The 21,357-nt window shown below is 45.2% G+C and overlaps 2 protein-coding genes and 1 pseudogene across 2 annotated transcripts in view; 1 reads left to right on the forward strand and 2 right to left on the reverse strand.

Annotated features, from left to right (window-relative positions):
* The window catches only part of LOC138165019 (tetraspanin-1-like), a 10,507-nt gene extending 7,829 nt beyond the window's left edge, over positions 1-2,678 (reverse strand). The window contains exons 1-2 of the mRNA XM_069093079.1: positions 2,521-2,678; positions 2,306-2,370 (exon numbers count right to left, since the gene is read on the reverse strand). Of these exons, the coding sequence (XP_068949180.1) occupies positions 2,306-2,362 (57 nt within the window). The 5' untranslated portion in view covers positions 2,363-2,370; positions 2,521-2,678. The remainder of the gene's footprint in view (positions 1-2,305; positions 2,371-2,520) is intronic.
* LOC138165037 (cytochrome b-c1 complex subunit 6, mitochondrial-like) overlaps positions 1-21,357 on the reverse strand; it is a 289,794-nt gene that overhangs the window by 100,662 nt on the left and 167,775 nt on the right. The gene's annotated exons all lie outside the window — the stretch shown is intronic.
* On the forward strand, positions 8,693-9,128 carry LOC138164844 (ubiquitin-like FUBI-ribosomal protein eS30 fusion protein; annotated as a pseudogene).

Genomic DNA, 21,357 nt, shown 5'->3' on the forward strand with positions numbered 1-21,357 from the left:
TTTCTTTCTTTCTTTCTTTCTTTCTTTCTTTCTTTCTTTCTTTCTTTTTGCTTTTTGGAGGGCGGAAGGTAGGGCAATTGGGGTTAAGTGACTTGCCCAAGGTCACATGGCTAGTTTTGTGTTGTGTCTTGAGGCTGTATTTGAACTCAGGTCCTCTCCTCTATTTTTTTCAATGATACTTTTGTCTCTGCTGGTTCTCCTCCTCCCTGTCTGACCGTTCTATCTTCATCTCCTTTGATGAATCTTTCTCCCACTCCTTGACTGGGCCTGTCCCCCAACACTCTATCCTAGGCCCTGTTTTCTTCTCCCTCTAACTCATCTTTCTTGGTGAACTCATGAGGCAGCATAGGATGGTAGAAGGAAGGCTTGACTTGGGAGCAGAAGATCCAGGTTCAAATCCCTGTGTGACCTTGGGCAAATCACTTAAACCTTTCTAGGCCTCAGTTTCTGTCAACTCTAAAATGAGGGAGATGGACTCCAGTGATCTAGCTTAAGGTTTATGATCCCTTGTCCTCTCTGCCAATGATTCCCAAATCTCTTTATCCAGCCTCCTCTACCCTGTGATACCAACACTGAGGGCTGAAGTACTTAGACTAGCCAGGTCAATGCCCCCATTTTATATATGAGGAGACTGAGGCCCATAGAGAAGTGACTTGCTCAGGATTTGACCACAGGCTGCATGTGGCAGGCTTCAGACCCAGCTCCTCTGACTCAGAAATAGGTTCTGTGTTTTCCCACCACAGCACACATTTCTGCTTAGATGTCATGCCCACAGCTCAGATCCAAGGGGGCCAAAAGGAAAGCAGCTCACTCATCATCCTCCATCTAATCTAAACTCAGACCTCTCAAGTTTCCTTATTTCTGGAGAGAGCAGAGGGCATTTGCTCTCCTCCCTGGTTTATAGGCTCCAAGCTTCCCCATGCCTGATACTTCCCTCTCCTTTGCCCCCCACATGCAAATGGATGCCAAGGTCCATGGAACCAATGAGCTGCCATCTCAGAACACTCGGGGGTTTTGAAGTCCAACCCTCTGCCTACCATAGCAACCCTGTCATCTGCATCCCCAGATGGGAGCGGGGAGAGAGTCCTCTGGTCTCCAGCCCTTCTGGTCACAGGGAAGCTCATTACCTGATGGTGGATTATTTCCCTTCTCCCTTCCCAATATTTCTAGGATCCTGTGATCATCTTTTCATCACCTCTAACCTGGACCACTCCCTACAGTCTATGCTTCCTGCTCTTCTCAAAGTGACTTTGTTGGGGGAGGTGGGATTAGGGGCTACAAGATGGAGCCCAGGCTAGTGCTTGAGTCATTCAAGGCCCTCAGCAATCTGCACCCAGCCTGCCTTTCTCCTTTCACTCCAGCCCACCTTCGTTGCTTCAGCTCAGCTCTAGTGTTCCCCTCCCTTCCTCAATTCCCCACAACAGAAGTTCTTCCTGCCCCTTAGGGGAGATAACCCTTCCCCAACCTCCCCCCTCCTCCAGCCCAGCCCAGCCCAGCCCACCTCTTCTCCTCCCTCACCCTCTCTCTAGTATCTGCCCCCAGCTCCTAGCCACATCCCCCAGCTCAGCAGAGAAGGCAGGGCCCATGGTTTATCCTCCTGGCTCCAGGAGCATGGGGGAAGGGGAGAAGGAGGAGGAAACAGAGCTCTGAGGGAAGATATGACCATGGAGTCAGGCCTCTGGCCCTTCTTTCCCCTTCCGTAAAACTAAGGGGCTGTACATGATGCTGTGAAGGACCCCTTCCACCTGACTCTGTAGGAGACCTAATCCAGGCTTTCCTGTTAGCATTCAGCATGCTAGCACTAATGTTGGCCAAGTCCCTGTGCCCTCAAGGCCTAAGTTTCTTCTAACAGTGATAATGGCATTAATTATAGTTCCCATTGCTTTAGAGATGGGAAGGCGGGCAGGTCAAGTTCAACAATCCCCATTTTACAGAAGAGGAAACTGAGAGGCTGTCAGAGCTAGAATTTGCCCTTTCCCAACTCCTAATTCTGAAATTCTCTTCCTCTTCTGTCTTGTCAGACTCCCTGATGTCAGAGGTTCCTACAGACCCTCCAGCTCTAAGAACAGGTTTCTGGGATTCCGTGGCTCTTGCCCTGAGGTGGGGAGCCAGCCCCTCCAGATTACCCGATTTGACTTTAAACCTTCGGCCCATCTTTTTCCCTCTTCACTCATACCGCCTGCCGTAGAGGTCAGAGCAGGCAAACTGAGCCCTGGGAGAAGGGTGTCGGGAGCTTCCCGATCCTCTGCCCCAAGGGATCTCACCTCGAAGAATCCCTCCCTTAGCCCCAGCCCCCAAGACTTACAAAGATGAGGAGGTTAAAGATAACCATGGTGACCTTCAGGAAGGTAAAGCAACTCATCTTGGCTCCTGGGGGCAGAGCAGGGGACGGTTAGGGGGTGGGTGGGGTGGCCCCTTCCCAGACCATCCCCCTTCCCTTCTGTTCCACCAAGCCCCAAGACCCCAGGGCCACCCCCGCCCTGCCCCAGCTCCAGCAGCTGCTCCCTCCTATCCCCTCACCTGGTCAGGCGTCCCGAAGGGCGGCAGCTGTAGTGGAGTCTAGAATGGGTGAACAGGCACACAGCAGCGAGTCAGGGGCTCGGACCCGGCACCTCCAGAAAACAGCTGGGACAGCGCGCAGAAGTATAGGAGATCCTGCTCTCTGGGGCAGCCCCGGCTCACCTGAGCAACCTCGCGCCTGGGGCCGCTTTTAATGGGCCCCGCCCAGGCCCGCCCCGGTCCGCCCCGGACAGCCCTGGGCCCCAGACCCTTGCTGCCCCCTACTGCCCCGGGCCGGAGACGCAGACCTGACCGGCCGGCCCCTCCAGCTGCCCCGAGCAAGGCGCGGGCTTCTCCTACGGCCAGTCCTGTCAATCGACAGCACTCAGCAACCGACCCATTGAGCGGAGGGGGAGATTGAGGTGTGTATGTGTGTGGGGGAGGGAGATAGTAGTGTGACCTAGGGCTGGTTGCTTCTCTTCTACCGGCTTCCTCAGTTTCCCTTGGTGGAAAAGGGCAGTTTGGGTCCGCATGACTGCTCCCGTCCCTCCCAACTCTGAGTCCTGAGGGCAGAAGGCCTCGTGGCCAAGCTAGACAGAATTTCCGTAGTCGGGAGAGGAAAATGGAAATCTAGAGTGGGACAACGACGAGCTTGAGGTCACACAGTGAGATCCCAGCAGGAGTGAGAAATGAGTCCTGTCCACTCCCATTGACCCCCCCCCCCCACTCAGTGGTTCCAAGCGAGAGACTTACTGGGCTCCTGGAGACACATAGGCACACAGAATCCTGTCCATCACCTCTTGTGGACACACTCAGTGATATACCACCCACCCACATTGACATCGATCTCCTCCCCCAAGATACAGATCCTCCAAACACACACTCCCCAGACCCCCTACTCAGACACACACAGATCCTACTTTGTCACCCCCCTGCATAGGTACATCGAGACATAGGATTCCACCTACCTAACATCTAATATACCACCTCCGTTTCTGATACCATTTCCCCTGTTACAGGCTTTCATCCCCTTACCCTTGTCAGTGGGTGTCCTGGCGCCAGTCTCTCCCTACTCCTGCCCATCCTCAATTCAGCTTCAAAGTGATTTTTCTAAATCACAAGTCTGACCTTGTCATCCACTATCAAAACCCTAGTGGGTCCCTAAGAGCAAATAAATATTTATATATAAATATGTATATGTACATATTTATATTTATGATTATAAATGTATGTTTATTATATATTTATTACATTTATTTATAATTATAAATACATAATTATCAATTTATTAAATAAATCATCAAATTAATTATTTAATTTTATTAAAATAATAATTATTAAATAAATTATAATATTTATATAATATATATAAAATCCTTCACAACCTGCGCCTCCCCCCCGCCCCCAGCCTTCCTACCCCTGACTCACACTTAAGTCTGTGATCCAGTGACACTGATTTCCTCACGCAGGACCCTCCCTGTGGCACTTAGAGCATTTTCACTGACTGTCCCTGATGTCTGGGCACTCTGTCTCCTCATTCTTGCCTCCTGGCTTCTCTCATTTCCTTCAAGTAGCAGCTAAAATCTCTTCTGAAAGAAATCCTTCATCATCCGGCAGACACTAGCTGTGCGACCCTGGACAAATCACTCCTCTTTCTGCCTCAGTTTCCTCAACTGTGAGTAGTAGTAATAATAACATCTACTTCCCAGTGTTGTAAGGATCAAATGAGCTATCATTGGTAACGTGCTTAGTGAGGTGCCTGGCACATAGTAGGCCTTTAATAAATCCTTCCTTCCTTCTTCCTCCCTCCCTCTCTTCTTTCCTTCTTCTCCCCTCAGTTCATTATCTCCAGTTTATCTGGTCCACAGTTTGCTTGTAGCTAGTTTGCATGTTGCTTCCCTCTTAGTCCAAGAGCCCCTCCAGGGCAAAGACTCTGCCTTTTTTCGTATCCCCAGCACTGTGTGCAGCTAAATAAATGCTTGTTGATTTGACTAGATACACTCAATATACACAGACACCGCCCCCCGCCCCCCCCGCCACAGCTCCACTCCCCCTCCAGACACCTTCCCCCGAAACATGCCACAGAGACCGCCCCCTTTTCCCTCTTCCCTCGGAGAGCTCCTCTCCTACTCCCGATACCCTCCCTATACACAGAGACCCAGTAAGACAGGGACAGATAGGGACACTCAAAGCCCCGGGGGTTACAGACAGGTGGTCAGCCATCAGCGCATGTCCATAAAAAAATAAGATGCAAGGATACACAGGAACCCCATTCCCACCCCCACACCCCCACCCCCAGCCGGCCACAGATGGAAGAGGTCACAGCTGATCCTTCAATGCACCTGAGGACACCCAAGGCGGAAGACACAAATGCCCCTCCTCTATTTGCCTGGCAAGTCAGCCTGGGCTGGGGATAGGGTGTAACATTGGGGGGGGGGATCCTGTGTCTCCTTGCACCTGCTTCTTATTTTTTTATTCTCTCCCCGGCCCCCCCCCCCCACCCCCCCACCCCCCACACATACATACTCCGCCCACCAAGTCTATCCAGGCCGACAGGAGGCGCCCAGATCCTGCAGATAACTAAGGGTGGCCACCCGTCCAGAGTGGCCCTCCACTGGCAGTCTGTGACCTTGTCTTCCTCGGAAAATTCCCGCCGCTCCCTACCGCACAGAGGAGCAAGGAGAATTCCTGATCCTGGCATTCCAGACCTCCCCAATCTAGCTCTACCCTAGAGAGGGTGCAGCCTTCTTTCGGATACCCCTCTTTAAGGTACAAACAATCAACCCACCAACAAGCATTGCTTAAGGCCCTCCAAGAGCCAGGCACAGAGCCTTAGGTAGGGACCCAGACACAAAGATGCCTCAGTCACCGACTTCTCGGGAGCTTAAAGAGGGAAATGAGTATTCACAGATAAGCAAAAGCTGGGCACGTGCAGATATGTGAATGATAATGGACAGGGTCATTGACAATGGAGGGGAATTCCTCTTGTTGAAGAAGGTACTGGTTCTGAACCTTCAAGGGAAGAGGGAGTGCATTCCTGACTTGGGGACCAGCCTGGGCAAAAGTAAGGAGGGGAGAGATAGTATGTGAGAATTAGTAGTTGCCCACTCTTGGCTGGAGCAGAGATTGGGTGAAGAAGAGTCTTGTAGAATCAACCTGGAAGGGAGGCAGGAGCCAGGTTGAGAACCTTAAGTGCCAACCAGAGGAATTTGGGTTTTATCCCAGAGGTGTGGGAGTCCAAGGAAGTCTTTGGAGGAGATGATTTGGTAGGACCTGTGCTTAAGGAGAATCACGTTGGCAGAGGAGTGGAGGAAAGAATGGAATGGAGACAGACTCGGGACAGGTAATTGTAATAAATAGAACAGGTGAGAAGTATTGAGTGCCTGGATTAGGGTGGTGACTTTGTGAATGGATTCAAGAGGTGCCGTGGAAATTAAAATGATAAGGTTAGAGGATCAGAGGTGTAGAGGACTTTGGAGGTTGAATTCAACCTCCTTTTTTCACACGGGAGGAAACTCAGGCAGCCAGAGGGTGAGTGACTTGTGACTTAACACAGATAGTAAGTGTCTGAAGTGGGGACTGCAGAAACAGCCTTCTGTCCACATTACCTCTCAATATGGCGACTACCTGAATATGGGAGGGGAGGGTGTCAAGTCTTGAAATAAGTCAAAGCCATGAGTTGCGGAATAAAGTGTTTTTAATTGAGGTAACATAGTAACAACCCTACCACCCTGGGGATGTCCCACCAGGGCAGACCACAATGGATTTCCCAACTCCAAGGAGAAGGCATACCTTTAGCAGAAGGGGGTTTGGGTAGTGTGAGGGAGCAAGACCTGGTTATGAGACCCCCATGACCTCTGGCAATCCAGGCAAAGAAAACCACTTCATTCTGGCTATTTTGCCCTTCATGAGGTAAGTCCCAACAGAATGGGACAAGGGCATTAGCAACAGATTCAGCTGAAGCTTCTTTCTTTTACGAGGTAAAATCTTGCAGGGTTTGGGGGGAATTCAGGGTGTGGATCATTAAGGGAGTGGCAAGTAACATTTGGTATCAACAATTTCATTTTCTGTTGGGGGAATGATGAGTTGAGGATGATGTTCTTTGGAAGAGAAGCAGGAGGTGGTTCCATCATTTTCAGTCATGTCTGACTCTCCATGACCCCATTTGGGGTTTTCTTGGCAAAGATACTGGAGGGGTTTGCCATTTCCTTCTTCAGCTCATTTTGCAGATGAGGAAACTGAGACCAACAGGATTAAGTGACTTGCTCAGGGTCACACAGGAAGTGTCTGAGGCCAAATTTGAACTAAGGAAGATGAATCTTCCTGACTCCAGACCCAGCACTCTGTGCACTGTGGCAGCACCTAGCTGCCCAGGAGCCAGAAGACTTGATTCAAGTTTGGATAGACTTTGGTAAGTTTGGTAATACAGTGGAAAATGGAATCAGGATTTGTGTTGTGTGACTTTAGTTTCATCTATAAGAGAGGATTAGACTAGATATCCTCTGACTACCTTCCTATCCCATGAGTTTGGGACTGGGAGCTTCCAGATTCATAGAGAGAAGAAGGATTCAGGCGAATCAAAGAAGTCAGTCGATTCACAGTGCTTAGCACATAGTAGGTGCTTGTGAGTGATAGAATAGTTGGTTGTTGTCCTTCATTCTTGAAGAGGACTAAAATGACATTACTATGTTGGGTCAAATACATTGTGTCTGTGATTGTGACCGATTTGATCAATACTAGCTCAGAAGGCTTTACCACAGATTGGGCACAAACAGTCCATGTGAACATCTGGAGTGAAGATGTTTCTAAACTGACACATCTCAGTTTTTTTTTAGCTCCAAAATGCTGCTTCCTTTGTAGAGCACAGGGCCTTCTTTGAGTCGGGCACACGGTGCTAGGTTGTCCTTTGCAGTGTCTTCCATGACATGCAATCGATTCCAGAGAATGGGTAAATGGATGGGTGAGTGAATGAAGAAATGAATGAGTGGGGGCAGCTAGGTGGCAAAGTGAATAGAGCACTGGCTCTATTATAATAATATAATAGAACCCTGGAGTCTGGAGGACCTGAGTTTGAATCCGACCTCAGATGCTTACACTTACTAGTTGTGTGACCTTGGGCAAGTCACTTAACCCCAACTTCCCAGCCTTCCCCCCTCCAAAAAACAAACAAAAAAAGATACCTTAAGAAGTGAATGAGTGGAAGAATAAATCTTTTAGCTTTCTTTTATGCGTAATCTTCCCGGTTAGAATGTAAGCTCCTAGAAGGCAGGGACTGTTTCTTTTTGCTTGTATTTGTTTCCCTAGCACTTAACACATTTCCTGGCACATAGTAAGCACTTAATAAATGCTTATTGACCCTCTAAATGAATAAATGAACAAGGAAATGAAGGAATAAATTGAATGAGTGAGCAAGTAAATGGATGAAGAAATAAATGAATCTCTCTTACCACCTTATTTGAAAAGAGGGGGATGAAAATAAAGATACGAAAAGCTGAAGAGGACAGGATAGAAGGAAATACATACTTAACAGTCATAATTGGGAATGGGAATGGGATGAATTTGCCCATAAAAGAGAAAAGGAGAGCAGAGTAGATTAGAAAACAGAATCTAACAATATATTGCTTACAAGAAATACACTTAAAAAAATAAAGATTTGCATAAAATAAAAATAAGAAGCTAGAGAAAAATTTTTTATGCTTCAGTTAACTCAGATAAGCAAGAATAACAATCATAATTTCAGATAAGACTGAAGCTGGTCAATCAATAAACATGTATTAAACATCTACTATGTGTCAAGCCCAGTCCTAAACACTGAGGTTGTAAATAAAGAAAGGAAGGAAGGAAGGAAGGAAGGAAGGAAGGAAGGAAGGAAGGAAGGAAGGAAGGAAGACAGTTCCTGCCCTCAAGAAACTTATGTTATTGGGGCAAGACAATACACACAAGGAAGAGGGGAGGAGAGGTGGAGAAGGGCCTGGTGGAAAAGTCAGAGAAATCCCAAAGTAGTGCTGCCAGGTGAGAAATGAGAAATCTGAGCTGAACTCTATGCTTAAATGGAGGATTTGGAGTTTATGGCTTCATTCTCCAGTAAGAGAGACAGAAGGTAGGACGAACGTGCGTGCCCCAGCCTTCGGCCTCTCTTTCTGGTCTCCATCTTTGCCCCGGCGTAAGCAGGACTAGTGCGTCCCAAGTGGCCGCCATGCAGCTGTTCGTCCTGCACACCCTTGAGGTGACCGGGTGGGAGACCGTCGCCCAGATCAAGGCCCATGATGGAGGTCATCGCCCCCGAGGACCAGGTCTTGCTTCTAGGAGGCTCCCCGCTGGAAGATGAAGCCATATTAGGGCAGTGCGGGATGGAGCCCCTGTCCACCCTGGAAGTGGCTGGCCAGATGCTAGGAGGTGAAGTCCATGGCTCTCTGGACCGAGCTGGAAAAGTGAGGGGGCAGACTCCCAAGGTGGCCAAGCAGGAGAAAAAGAAGAAGAAGACTGGGCATGCTAAGAGGAGGATGCAGTACAACCGATGCTTTGCCAACGTAGTGCCCACCTTTGGCAAGAAGAAGGGCCCCAATGCCAACTCCTAATCCCCTGGTACTTTGTCTCCAATAAAGCCGCTATGAATCTAAAAAAAAAAAGAGAGAGAGACAGAAGGTGGTGATAAGATAAAGTACCAAGGCTAATGGTACTATAAATATAGATATGATAAGGACACAAGCAAGGAAAGTTCATTATGTTTAAAGGCACTGTAGATAACAATAAATATTGTTGCTTCATTTTTACCCAGAATAGCATAGCATGTAAGTACTTAAAAGAAAGATTAATCAAATAGGAAGACATATGTAGTAATACTGTAATAGTGAGAGATCTAAATGTACCGTTTTCAAAATTAGATAAATCTAACCAAAAGATGAACAAGAAAGATGGTGAGGACCTGAATAGAACTTTAGGAAAAATTAGAGATGATAGGTCTCTAGCAATTAATGAATGAAAGTAGAAAACTGTACACACCACCTTTACAAAAATTGGCCATGTATTGGGGCATAGAGGCCTAACTAAAAATGTAGAAAAGCAGAAATACTCAACATATCACTTACTGGTCACAACAGAATAAAAATTATATATAGTAAAGGGTCCTTGAGGAGAAAATTAAAACCTAATTGAAACTAAATAACATAATTCTAAAGAACTGGTGGATTAAATAATATTTAAATACAAACAGTAAAAATATTATTAAAGAAATTACAATAATGAGACAACATATAAAAATTTATGGAATATAGCTAAGGCAGTCCTTATGGAAAATTTATCTCTAAATAAATATATTTTAAAGAAATAAATACCACCCTTTCATCATTAAAAGAAAGGACAAATCAATGGATTGAGCACACAGCTAAAAAAAACTTGAGTAACAACACATAAAGAAAGCCCAACTAAGCCACAAAGTAGAAATTATGAAAATTAAAGAAGAGGTTAATAAAATTAAAAGAAAAAAGCCAATCCTATTGAATAGATAAATAAATGTAGGAATGTTTTTTTTTGGGGGGGGAATGTAATGGGGATCTGGCACATGCTCACAGTGCCTCAGGTGGTGTGTGTCTCCATGTGGAAGACTCTAGAGAGCAGATGGCATCTCTCCACTTGAGAGCTGCTTCTGGGGGAATCATGACATGTAAGGGCAGTGTTTTAGAGAGACAGTGGAGCATGTGTGGACATTCTGTAACTGTTTCCAGTTGACTAACCACATAGTCCAGAGGAACCTTTTTCAACTGGCTGTGTAGTCAGAACTGTCCAAAAGGTTTGAGCCACCATTGTCGATGTCTTTACTTTTATTATCTTCAGCTGAACCCTGGTCTTATGAAGGGTTAGCCCATGGTGGAAGGGGAAGATCTATGGAGAAGAGAAATAGGACTTTCTTAGTCCTCTCATTTATCCTCTTCTATTCTAGGTAGAGGAAGTGGAGCACCCATGCCTTGGGAATCGAGAAATCAGAATTCAGCCTGGGTGTTGCAACAACCCAATACTGATGTCCTAAGGAGCAAGGAGTAAACTTTGGGACTGACCTTCAGCAGTCGCTGGAAATATCCAGTGGTGATGCTGCCTTTTGATGTGAACTTGGTGGGACCAAAGCTACATAGGAATTGAGCTAAGTTCTGAGCCTATTCCCTCAGAGACAGATACAGTATAGAGGAAATGGCGCCCTAGAGGTATTGGGGAGAATGCTGCTTTTGTTCTTGCCTCACATTACCTGACATTAAGTGGCTAAATGAAATTAAAGGCGCTATTCAATGGCCCCTAACAAATGGGGTGAACATTGTTGGTGGTAACTTAGCAGAGGGCAGTGAAGGAAGGCTGCCCATAGACCCTACAGGGACCCTAGAGTCCTAAGATGGATGGAGCAGACCTGATTCTGGGAGGGAGGGCTGGAGCATCCCCATTATATGTAGGATTTCTCCCTGGAAGTCAATCACCACCAGACATGAATGAAACAAACACAATCAAGCAAAGCCAGTTTAGTCCTTGTTGAAGTTGTTGACCTTTCTAAGCAGCCAACTGAAAAAAGTGTGCTGCCAATCCTAGGTAGCCAAGCAGAATTACTACGCTTGATCCACAATCTCTCCAAGGCATTTACCTTACTCGTCACATTTCTCCTGGAAGTGGCATCCTAGCATCCTCCATGTGGAAACACACCATCTGCTCCTCAGTGTCCTCCAGGAGGCACTCTCTAAGATTCTCTGCCATGTTCTCTGCTCATGTTACTAACAAAACAGAGTTCATCTAATTTTTTTTAAAGAGAGAGGTAGACCAAGTTCATATAAAAAATGAAAAGTAATTTGTGACAATTGAGAAAATATGGGAAATTATCAGAAATTATTTTGCACAATCATATTCCAATAAAAATGATAGAGGGGTGGCTAGGTGGCACAGTGAATAGAGCACCAGCCTGGAATCAGGAAGACCTAAGTTCAAATCTGGCATCAGACACTTAACACTTACTAGCTGTGTGACCTTGGGCAAGTCACTTAACCACAATTCCCCTGCCTTTCCCCCTCCAAAAAAAAACCCAAAAACCAAAACAAGAATGTTTTAAAAAAATGTTTAAAAATGACAGAGTGCATGAAGACTTACAAAAATATCAAACAGGTTAACAAAGGAAGAAATAGACTATTTCACTCCCAATAACTCATTTTTATTTTATTTTCAGGTCCAAGTTCTCTCCCTTCCTCTTCACATTCCTCACTAAGAAGGTAAGAAAAATGAAACCTCTTACAAATATGTGTAGTCATGCAAAAATAATTACCACATTATCCATATCTAAAATTGAAAGAAAAAGAAAGAGAAGGAAATATGCACATCTGTACTCCGAGTCCATCATTTCTCAGTCAGAGGTGGATTGCACGTTTCATCATCATTTCTTTGGAATTATGGTGGGTTATTGTGTTGATAAGGATTCTTAAGTCCTTCAAAGCTGATATCTTTACAATTGTGTTATTTTTTTTGGAGGGAGGAAAGTAGGGCAATTGGGGTTAAGTGACTTGCCCAAGGTCACATGGCTAGTTTTGTGTTAAGTGCCTGAGGCTGTTTGAACTCAGGTCCTCCTGACTCCAGGGCTGATGCTCTATTCACTGTGCCACCTAGCCATCCCACAAATGTGTTATTAATGTATAAATTGTTCTCCTAGTTTTGCTCACTCACTTTGCATCAGTTCATAGAAGTCTTCCCAAGTTTTTCTGAAGCCATCCCCTTCATCATTTCTGAAAGTCCAATAGTATTCCATCACATTCAAATATCATGCTGTCCAGTCATTCCTCAATTTACAGGCATCCCCTCAATTTTCAATTCTTTGCCACTGCAAAAAGAGTTGATTTAAATATTTTTGTACATATGGATCCTTTCCCTCTTTCTTCAGTCACTTTGGGGTGTAGACCTAGTACCAATATTGATAGCCAAAGGGAATGCATGCACAGTTTAAAAGCTTTTTGGGTAGAGTTTCAAATTGCTTTCCAGAATAGCTAGAGTTCATTGTTCTATTAACAATGCATTAGTATATCTGTTTTCTCACTTCCCCTCCAGCATTTGTCATTTTTTTTCTTTTTTGTCATTTTAGACAATCTGATGGGATGAAGTGGTACTTCCCAGTTATTTCTATTTGTATTTCTCTAATTATTACTGATTTAGAGTGTGTTTTTAAATAGGGCTATTGATACCTTGGATTTCTTCCTCTGAAAACTGCCTTCATAGCCTTTGACCATGTATCAATTGGGGAATAGCTTTTATTTTTATAAATTTGACTCAGCTCCCTATAAATTTGAGAAATGAAACCTTTGTCAGAGAAGTTTGCTACACAGATTCTTACCCCCCCCAATTTCCTGCTTCTCTTCTAATTTTGGATGAATTGGTTTTGTTTGTGCAAAAAACTTTTTAATTTTTATGTAGTAAAAATTATTCATTTTACCTCCTGTGAAATTCTCTATATCTCCTTTGGTCATGAACTCTTTCTCCTATTCACAGATCTGACAAGAAATAGATTATTTAGATAACACAATAACTGAAAAAGAAATTGAACAAGTCAGGATAAGATGGATTTACCAGAGAATTATATGAAAAATTAAAAGAACAATAAGTTCCAATATTATATAAACTATCTTCAATAATGTATTGTTTAGTAATTTTCAGTCATGTCTGACACTTTGTGGCCTCTTTTGGGGTTTTCTCAGCAAAGATACTGAAGGTGTTAGCCATTTCCTTCTCCAGCTCATTTTACAGATGAGGAAACTGAGATCAACAGAGTTAAGTGACTTGTTCAGGGTCACACAGCTAGTAAGTATCTGAGGCCATATTTGAACTTAGGTATTCCTGACTTCAGGCCTGGCATTCTATCCACTGTGCCATCTCCCTGCCTGTTTTCAATAATAGGGAAAGAAATTTTTTCCCCAAATTCCCTATAATAAATGTGGTCCTGATACCTAAACCAGGGAGAGACAAAATAGAAAAATATATATAGATTATTATCATTTATCATATATTACAAATTATTATTAATGTATTAAATAGTATTATAGATCATCATGGCAAAATTTTTAAATAAAATATTGGCAAATAAGCTACAGCAACATATTAGAAAGATTAGACACTATGCTAGATTGAATTTACATCAAAGTTGGGTCAACATAAAAAAGACTATAAATATAATTGTTGTGAAGAGAATAAGAGCAAGATGAGATCTGGTTTTTAGATAAATTTAGATGTGGATTTGTTGATCAAGCACGAGACTGCCTGGAGTATACACTCAAATCAGGCTGCCCCGAATTGGGGTACAGGCAATGCTTATAAAGGCAAAAACCACAATTGGGGAGGGGAGCTATCATAAGCAATGACACACAGAAGTCAAGAACAGCCATTGGTTGGATGTATAACTCAGGGCTAATTTGGAAATCATGGTGAAACATGTGACAGGGGTCCCTCCTAGAACAGGGTGGAGGGCACAGGGGGAGTGGAATTTCCAGAACAGGCTGGGATCATAGAACGGGTCAGGGTCCTGTTCTGGGTAAAGGGTGTGGGGGACCTTGCTCGGTCATCATCCCCAAACAGGGTGGTCTCTTGCATGGGATAGACTTGCCCCATGATCTCTATATATACTTGCACCATAACCCTTATATGAAATGCTGCTTCAAGGCTTACTTATTTAGGGAAGTACTAACTTAGGGAAAAGATAAGGGAGCCAGGGACTATGCCCTGGGTGATTCACTTTTACCCAGGACTACGCCTTTAAGCTGTTACAAGCGGTTACAGGGTTTAGGATAAAGACAAAGACAAATAAAAGGGGGCTTAATGGTGGGCTCCAAATCAGGTGGCATGTGATTTGTGTTACCTTACAACATAATAAATCACGTCAATAATAAAAAAATGACATGGTAATAACCATAGACTTTGAAAAGGCTTTTTGATAAAATCCAACTCCCATTTCTGTTCAAACACACACACACACACACACACACACACACACACACACACACACACACCCCAAAATAAAACCACCAACACTAGAGAAAGCATAGGAATAAAATGGACATTTACTCATTATACTAAATAATATCTATCTGAAACCAAGATTAAATATGTACAAAGAGAGTCTGGTCCATACTCAAATCATTTGAATGGCATTCTTCTACCAGGAGGACACTAGTGAGTTGCTTCTGGGAGAATTATGGGATGTAAGTGCCTTGGAGTGATTGGAACATGGACAGACATTCTGGTCAGTTAGCCCAAGTGGCAAAGGGAATAATCTTTGATTGGTTTTGGGTACATTCAGAAAGGCCCTTTTGCCCTCTCTTTGTTGCCTTTTGATTCTCTTTACCTTATTGTCATCAATTGACTTTGGTTGGTGTGATGGTGTCTGAAAGAGACCATACTATAAGGGGAAGGATTGTAGTAGTCTTCTTCCTCTGAGACCATATGACCTCTGAGAAATGGGCTTTCCTTGGCCTTTTTGCCCATTCTTTTCTGTTCTGGGTATAAGGAGTAAAGTTTCCAACACTGGGAATTTCAAAGGTCAGAGTAGTGGGTCATAGGGATTTAGGAGTCAGAATCCAGGCCAGGTTTGACAGCCAACATAGCATGGATGCCCTGAGGAACAAGGAATGGCCCTTTAGGATTCCAGCTTAACATAAAAACTCATCTAGCAGTGATTCTGCTTTTGGATGTGAACTTGGCAGGGCTTATACTGTGTAGGAATTGAGTTAAATTGAACCTACTCTTCCCAAAGTCTGAGGGGAGATTATGATCCTAAGGTATTAAAGGGTGGGAATATTTGTATTTTGTTCTTGCTGTATCCTTTTTAAAAAATTTTCATTATTTATTTATTTATTTTTAAAGCAATTGGGGTTAAGTAACTTGCTCAAGGTTACATGGCCAGTTATTTCTGGGTGTGGTGCTAAGTATCTGAGCCCAGTTTTGATCCCCAGGTCATCCTGACACTGGGGCCGGTGCTCTTACTCGTGCTGTATCCTTAAAGTAATAACATTTTGCAAAAGCTACTTGACATTAGATAGTTAGATGGAACTGGGTTCCACTAGTCACTGGCTCCCTAAAAGATGGAGGGAACCCAAACAGTGGGAGTTCAAGCTCATAGCAGAGAAAAGACACACTTCTGAACCTCTCAGATATCTGAAAACCTGGAGGAGAAGGTGTGACCTGTTTTCAAAGCCTAGCCTTGAGAGAGTAGAGCAAGAGAGTATATGTTGCATGTAATGGGGGAAAATTAGAAGCCTTTCTGAATGAGATCAGGGTAAAACCAAGACGTCCATTATCACCACCACTATTTAACATAGTCCTAGAAATGTCCTACAGCAATAAGACAGGAAAAAGAAATCAAAAGAATAAGCATAAGCAAAGAGAAAATGAAATTGTTACTTTTTCTACAGATGATGTGATGATTTACTTAGAAAACCATAAAGAAGAGTTTTGAAATAATAACTTCAGTAAAATTGGAAGATATAAAATAAATCCACATAAATCATCATTATTCCTGTATATTGCCAACAAAATTCAGCAGGAAGAATTAGAAAGAAAAATCTCATTTAAAGTAACTATAGAAGCTATAGAATATTTGGGAGTATACTTACTAAGACATGTCTAGGAACTATATGTATCCAACTATAAAACACTTTGCAGAAATTAAGACAGACCTCAAAAACTGAAGAAATATTAAATGTTCTTGAGTCAAAATAATAAAAATGACAATACTACCTAAATTAGACACTTATTCAGTATCATACCAATCAAACTACCAAAGTATTATTTTATAAAGCTAGAAAAAATAATGACAAAATGTATAAGGAGTAATAAAGGATGTTTCTCAAGGGTAATAATGAAAAGGAAATGGAAAGGAAGGGATTTTTATCAGAATCGGATCTCAAATTGTAGTACAAAGCAGTTACATGTTAAAAAAAATGTTTTGGTATTGGTTAAGAAATAGAGAAGCTGTGTGACCTTGGGTAAATCACTTAATCCCAACTGCCTTGCCTTCCCCCCTTAAAAAAAATAGATTTTCAGATTAGATACACACCATACAGAACCAAACAAACACAGTAGCAGTAGTCAATAACCCAAACACCCCAGTTACTGGGAGGAAGAAGGACTTGCTATTTGACAAAAACTTCTGGGAAAACTTGAAAGTACTTGGGCAGTTATACCAGCATCTCACACTATATACCTAGATAAACTTCAAGTGGCTCCATGACTTAGATATAAAAGATGTCAGCATAAGTAAATTAGAAGTGCAAGTTTTTTACCTTTCAGATCTGTGGTTAAGGGAAGACTTCATGACTAAACCAATGATTAAATGGTTAAATTAAGTAAGACAAAATAGATGACTTTGTTTATACAAAATTGAAGTTTTTTGCACAAACAAATCTCATGCAGTAAAAATGAGAAGGGAGACAGGGGAAAAAATCTTTGCTGCAAATTTCTCTGGAAAACTTCTGATATCCAAGATATATGAGGAATGGATTCAAGCTCATAAGACTTAAGATTCATTCTCCAAAAGATAAACGGTCAAAGGATATGAACAGGTAATTTTCAAAGAAAGAAATCCAAGCTATTAATAACTATGTAAAAAAAGTTGTAACTCGCTAATAAATGTTATTTGGTCATTTTCAGTCATGTCTTACTCTTCTTGACCCCATTTGGGGTTTTCTTGGCAAAGATATTGGAGTGGTTTGCCATTTCCTTCTCCAGCTCATTTTGTAGATGAGGAAACTGAGGCCAACAGGGTTAAGTGACTTGGCCAGGGTCACACAGCTAATAAGTGTCTGCAGTCAGATTTGAACTTAGGAAGATAGTCTTCCTGACTCCAGGCTAGACATGTATCACACTGCATCACCCAGATACCCACTAATCAGTGGAGAAATGCAAATTAAAGCAATTCTGAGCTTCTACCTCATACTCCTCAGACCAGCAAAGATAATAAAGAGGAAAATGATAAATGCTGGAGGGACTGTGGGGAAATAGGCACATTACTGCCTTGTTGGTGGAGTTGTGTCGTGGTCCTGGTGATGAATCTAAAAACACAGAAGGAGGCATGTACTTTTGGACATAGTCAATGTGGGAATTTGTTCTGCTGGACCCTGTGTATTTATTGTGAGGTTTTGGCTTGTTTGTTTAATTGTTTAATGGGGAGTGAGTAGAAGAGAGAGATAATAAATGCTTGTTAAAAAAAAATAATGCATGGGAGTAAGTGAATGAAGGTGTGAATTAAGAAATGGGTGTGAGTGAGTGAGCAAATGAGCTAGATGTGTGAGTGAAGGTATGTGGGAATGAATGAAGTTCCTCTGGTCCGAGGGTTGGGGGGCAGGGAGCTTCTCCAGATGACTAGTTGGGTGCAATCCAACCCCATGGCAGGGGGTTGGCCAAGATGACCTTGGGAGAGGTTGAGCAGTTTAGCTGGAGGGATGGGCCAGAGTCACTTTCCCCGCCCATCCTTTATGTAGGCAGCCCCCGTGTCATAGACCCCACTGTGGCCCCTGCTCTAGCAATGCCTGAGAAGGTAGTTGCTGGAAACTGTTGGCCTGGATGGGCCCTCTACACCCTGCCCGTGCCCCCCGGCCCCGGGGGCTGGGCTCCCGCTATCCCAGCCAAGGCCTGGGCCGGCAGAGTTTTCGGCTTCGACGCCTCCAACTGAGAGCAGCCCCCCAGAGAATGTTCAAGCCGAGCCGGCCAAGGTACCGGACCCAGCGTGGGAACAATCCCAATTTATTGGCTCCTAGAACCAGCCTGTGGCTCCTTCCTCATCAGCCCCTAGGTCTGTGAGGGCCTGGGATGGCTGGGCTGTGGAGGGATGGAGGGAGGGAGAGAGGGAGGGACAGACTGACAGACGAATGGGGAAGGGAAGGAGGCAGGAGGGATGGTAAGGACAGACAGGTTCCTAGTTTATGTACCCATGACCTACATCTTGGCACATCCAGGGAGATACTCAGAAGGGACCTTGGAGATCAGGGGATTGGATCAGATTTAGAGCTAGAAGAAAGACCTTATGAGAGAGACCAGTTAGTTAAACATACTTCCCCCCCCCCTCTTATTTTACAGAAATTTTACAGGAAATTGAGGTCCAGAGAAGGGAAGAGATTGGTCCAACGTCATATAACAAGTAAGTAGCCAAGCTGGGATTCAACTCAGGGCTCTGTCCTCTTTCCCAGGAATATCCCTCCCCCCCAACTGCCATTTTAGCATTTTCTTCCCAGATCTCCCAGGAGACCCTACACTAATGCCAATGGGGGGACCCCTGGGGCTGGTGACCCCTGAACAGTTCTAGGACAAGATGGCCTGTGTGGGTGTAGGAGAGAGGCGGAGGGGCTTGCCAAAGCTGAAAGTAGGAGGCAGCACATTTCAGAAGTGTCTTTGGGGTTGGGGCTGGGCAGGTGGAGGACCTGGTCATCCATTTATAGAATCCTCCCTGCTCAGAGAATCTGCCTGCCTCAACTCACCTTTGCCAGGAAGTCTTTCCTGACAACTTAGGTTCATGCCAGGTTAGGTTCCTCCGCCCTTGTTACCCTCTCAGAGCCAAAGGCCCAGCTGAGATCTGAATTCAGAGCCTCCCAGCTCCCAGACCAGGCCCCTTCTCCCATTCTGAGTCTCTGCAATCCCTCCAGCACCCTTCCCCTAGACCCCCAGCACCATTCTTGGGGTTTCTGGACCCCACTGACACAGCTTTTTTTTCTTATCCCTCTTGGGCCTAGCCTTGCTGAGCAGCCTCAGACAAGTCCCTTTTGTTTATCTAGAAAGGGAAGGATTTGAATTAGATGGTCTCCAACAGCCTTTTCAGCTTTGACTTTCCATTGACTTTCCAATGGAGTCATTCCTTGACTCCAAGTCCCTGGTCTGAGAGGCGTACACAGTCCTACCCTGGGGAGCCCCTGATCTGAGAGGGGACACATCCCTGCCTTGGGGAACCCCTGGTCTGAGAGGATACAGCCCTGCCCAGAGAAGCAAGAGCCCAGCCTTAAAGGGGAGACATAGCCTTTTCCAGGGAGCCCCTGATCTGAGGAGAATAGCCCTGGCCTCCAGGAAACCCTGGTCTGAGTGGGTTTGCAACATTGCTATGGCCGGGGTTTCGGGGGGCGGGGGGAAGGGAAGGAAAGCCCCAGAGACTGGGGCAGTCACTTAGAGACTTCCCGAAAGTAACAGAACCTCTCTTTCCCTCCCTCCATCCCTGCCCCCTTCTCTCCTCCAGCCTTTAGACAAGTGGATCATTTGGAGAGATTGCTCTTCCTCTGAGGGGAGACCCCTTGTTCTGGCCACCCAGAAACCAGCCTTAGAGCAACCATTGAGTATGTCTGCTTCAGCCTTGTTGGTCTCCGCTTCCTTATTTTCTTTGGGGGTGATTCAGGGAGCACAGGGCTGAACTGTAGGCTTTCAGATTCGGAGAGGAACTCAAGGCTACCCCAGCCAGCTACCCAGCTTACAGAAAAGGAAACTGAGGCCTGGAAGAGGTTGCTCAGGGAGGCAGTGGCCAAGCCTGGCCTTATTATCCCAGGGCCTCTGACTTCTGAGCACTTGCTCTTCCTCCAGGGTCTTGGGATACTTGCTGGTGGCCAGCATGAGCTCCACCAGTAGCAGGAACTGGGACCCTAGAGCAGAAGCAGGAGCTGGCAGCCCCCGCAGCAAGTGGGAGTGTGCTGTTTGTCCTTCCCTGAGCAGGAGCAGAGGCTGCCACTGCTGTCCCCTCTGGTGCAGTCAGGCCAGAAAGACTAGCTGGAGGAGGAGGAAATGAGGGAGGGAAGCTAAGGAACAAGCATTCCAATTTGGGAGAGGAGGGGGACCAGGGGGACTGAAGGCCAGCTGCAATCAGCCTGCATGCCTGCAGAGCTCAGTTTGGGAATTCCCCAAGGTCCTCTGTTCACCCACCTGGAGTGTTGTCCTGTCTTCCAGGAGGCCTCATTCACAGCATCATAGGGACAGCGGAATCCGCCAAGTCCAACCCTATCATTTTACATATGAGGAAACTAAGGCACAGGGTCACCCAGCAAGTAAATGTCCAAGGAGGGATTCGAACCCCGATCTTCCTGACTCCAAACCCAGAGCTCTGTTCAGTCATTCCAGCCATAGTTTTCAAGGGAGGAACAGGGTGTCTAGGAACATAGGGACAGGGAGAGAATTGTCTGGGGTTGATGCTAGCCAATGTCTGTGTGTGTGATGAGAGCCATGACTGGACTGTCCTGAGACTTAGAAAAAGTGACTAGACTGGAGAGGCCAGGCAGTGACAGGGGGTGTCAGTGAATTGTGGGGTTCTGCCCAGACCAGAGAAGGGCTCCTTTGGAGGTCAGAGAGAGAGAAAGGGGATGGACCAGAGCCCTGGCTTGGGAGCCCTGGGTTTTTCCTATCTAGATCACTGTGTATGACCTGGCTCTCCACTCCCTGCCCTTTTGATGGAGAAGAAGGGAAACTGAGCTTACCAGCTCTGACTCATGGGAACTCCCCCCTGCCCAAACATAATAACAGCTCACATCCAGGAAGGGGGGGGGGGGGGGGGGAAGTGACTTGTCCAAGGTCTAGAAGTATGTGAGTGAGTGCATGGCAGATCCCAAGTCTCCTGACTCCCAGGCCGGCACGCCTTCTTCTTCCTCTGGGGCCTTGCTAGCAAACATGTCAGCCATGTTTTCTGAGGCAGAAAGGAGAATGAGGACACCCTTAGGGAAAGTCCTGGGGAGCTACTGTGTTTCCCCGATAATAAGACACTGTCTTATTAATTTTTTTTGGAAAGAAAAACACCAGAGGGCTTATTTTCAGGGGAGGGCTTATGTTGTCCTGCCTCAGCTCTCCTCCGCGGCACTGCTCTCAATGGCGCCAGCAAGCAAATCACTGGGGAAG

This window comes from Petaurus breviceps, unplaced genomic scaffold (assembly GCF_028583685.1).
Source record: "Petaurus breviceps papuanus isolate PSGF00001 unplaced genomic scaffold, PetGlider_PUasm1.0 207, whole genome shotgun sequence".
Taxonomy (NCBI): Eukaryota; Metazoa; Chordata; class Mammalia; order Diprotodontia; family Petauridae; genus Petaurus; species Petaurus breviceps.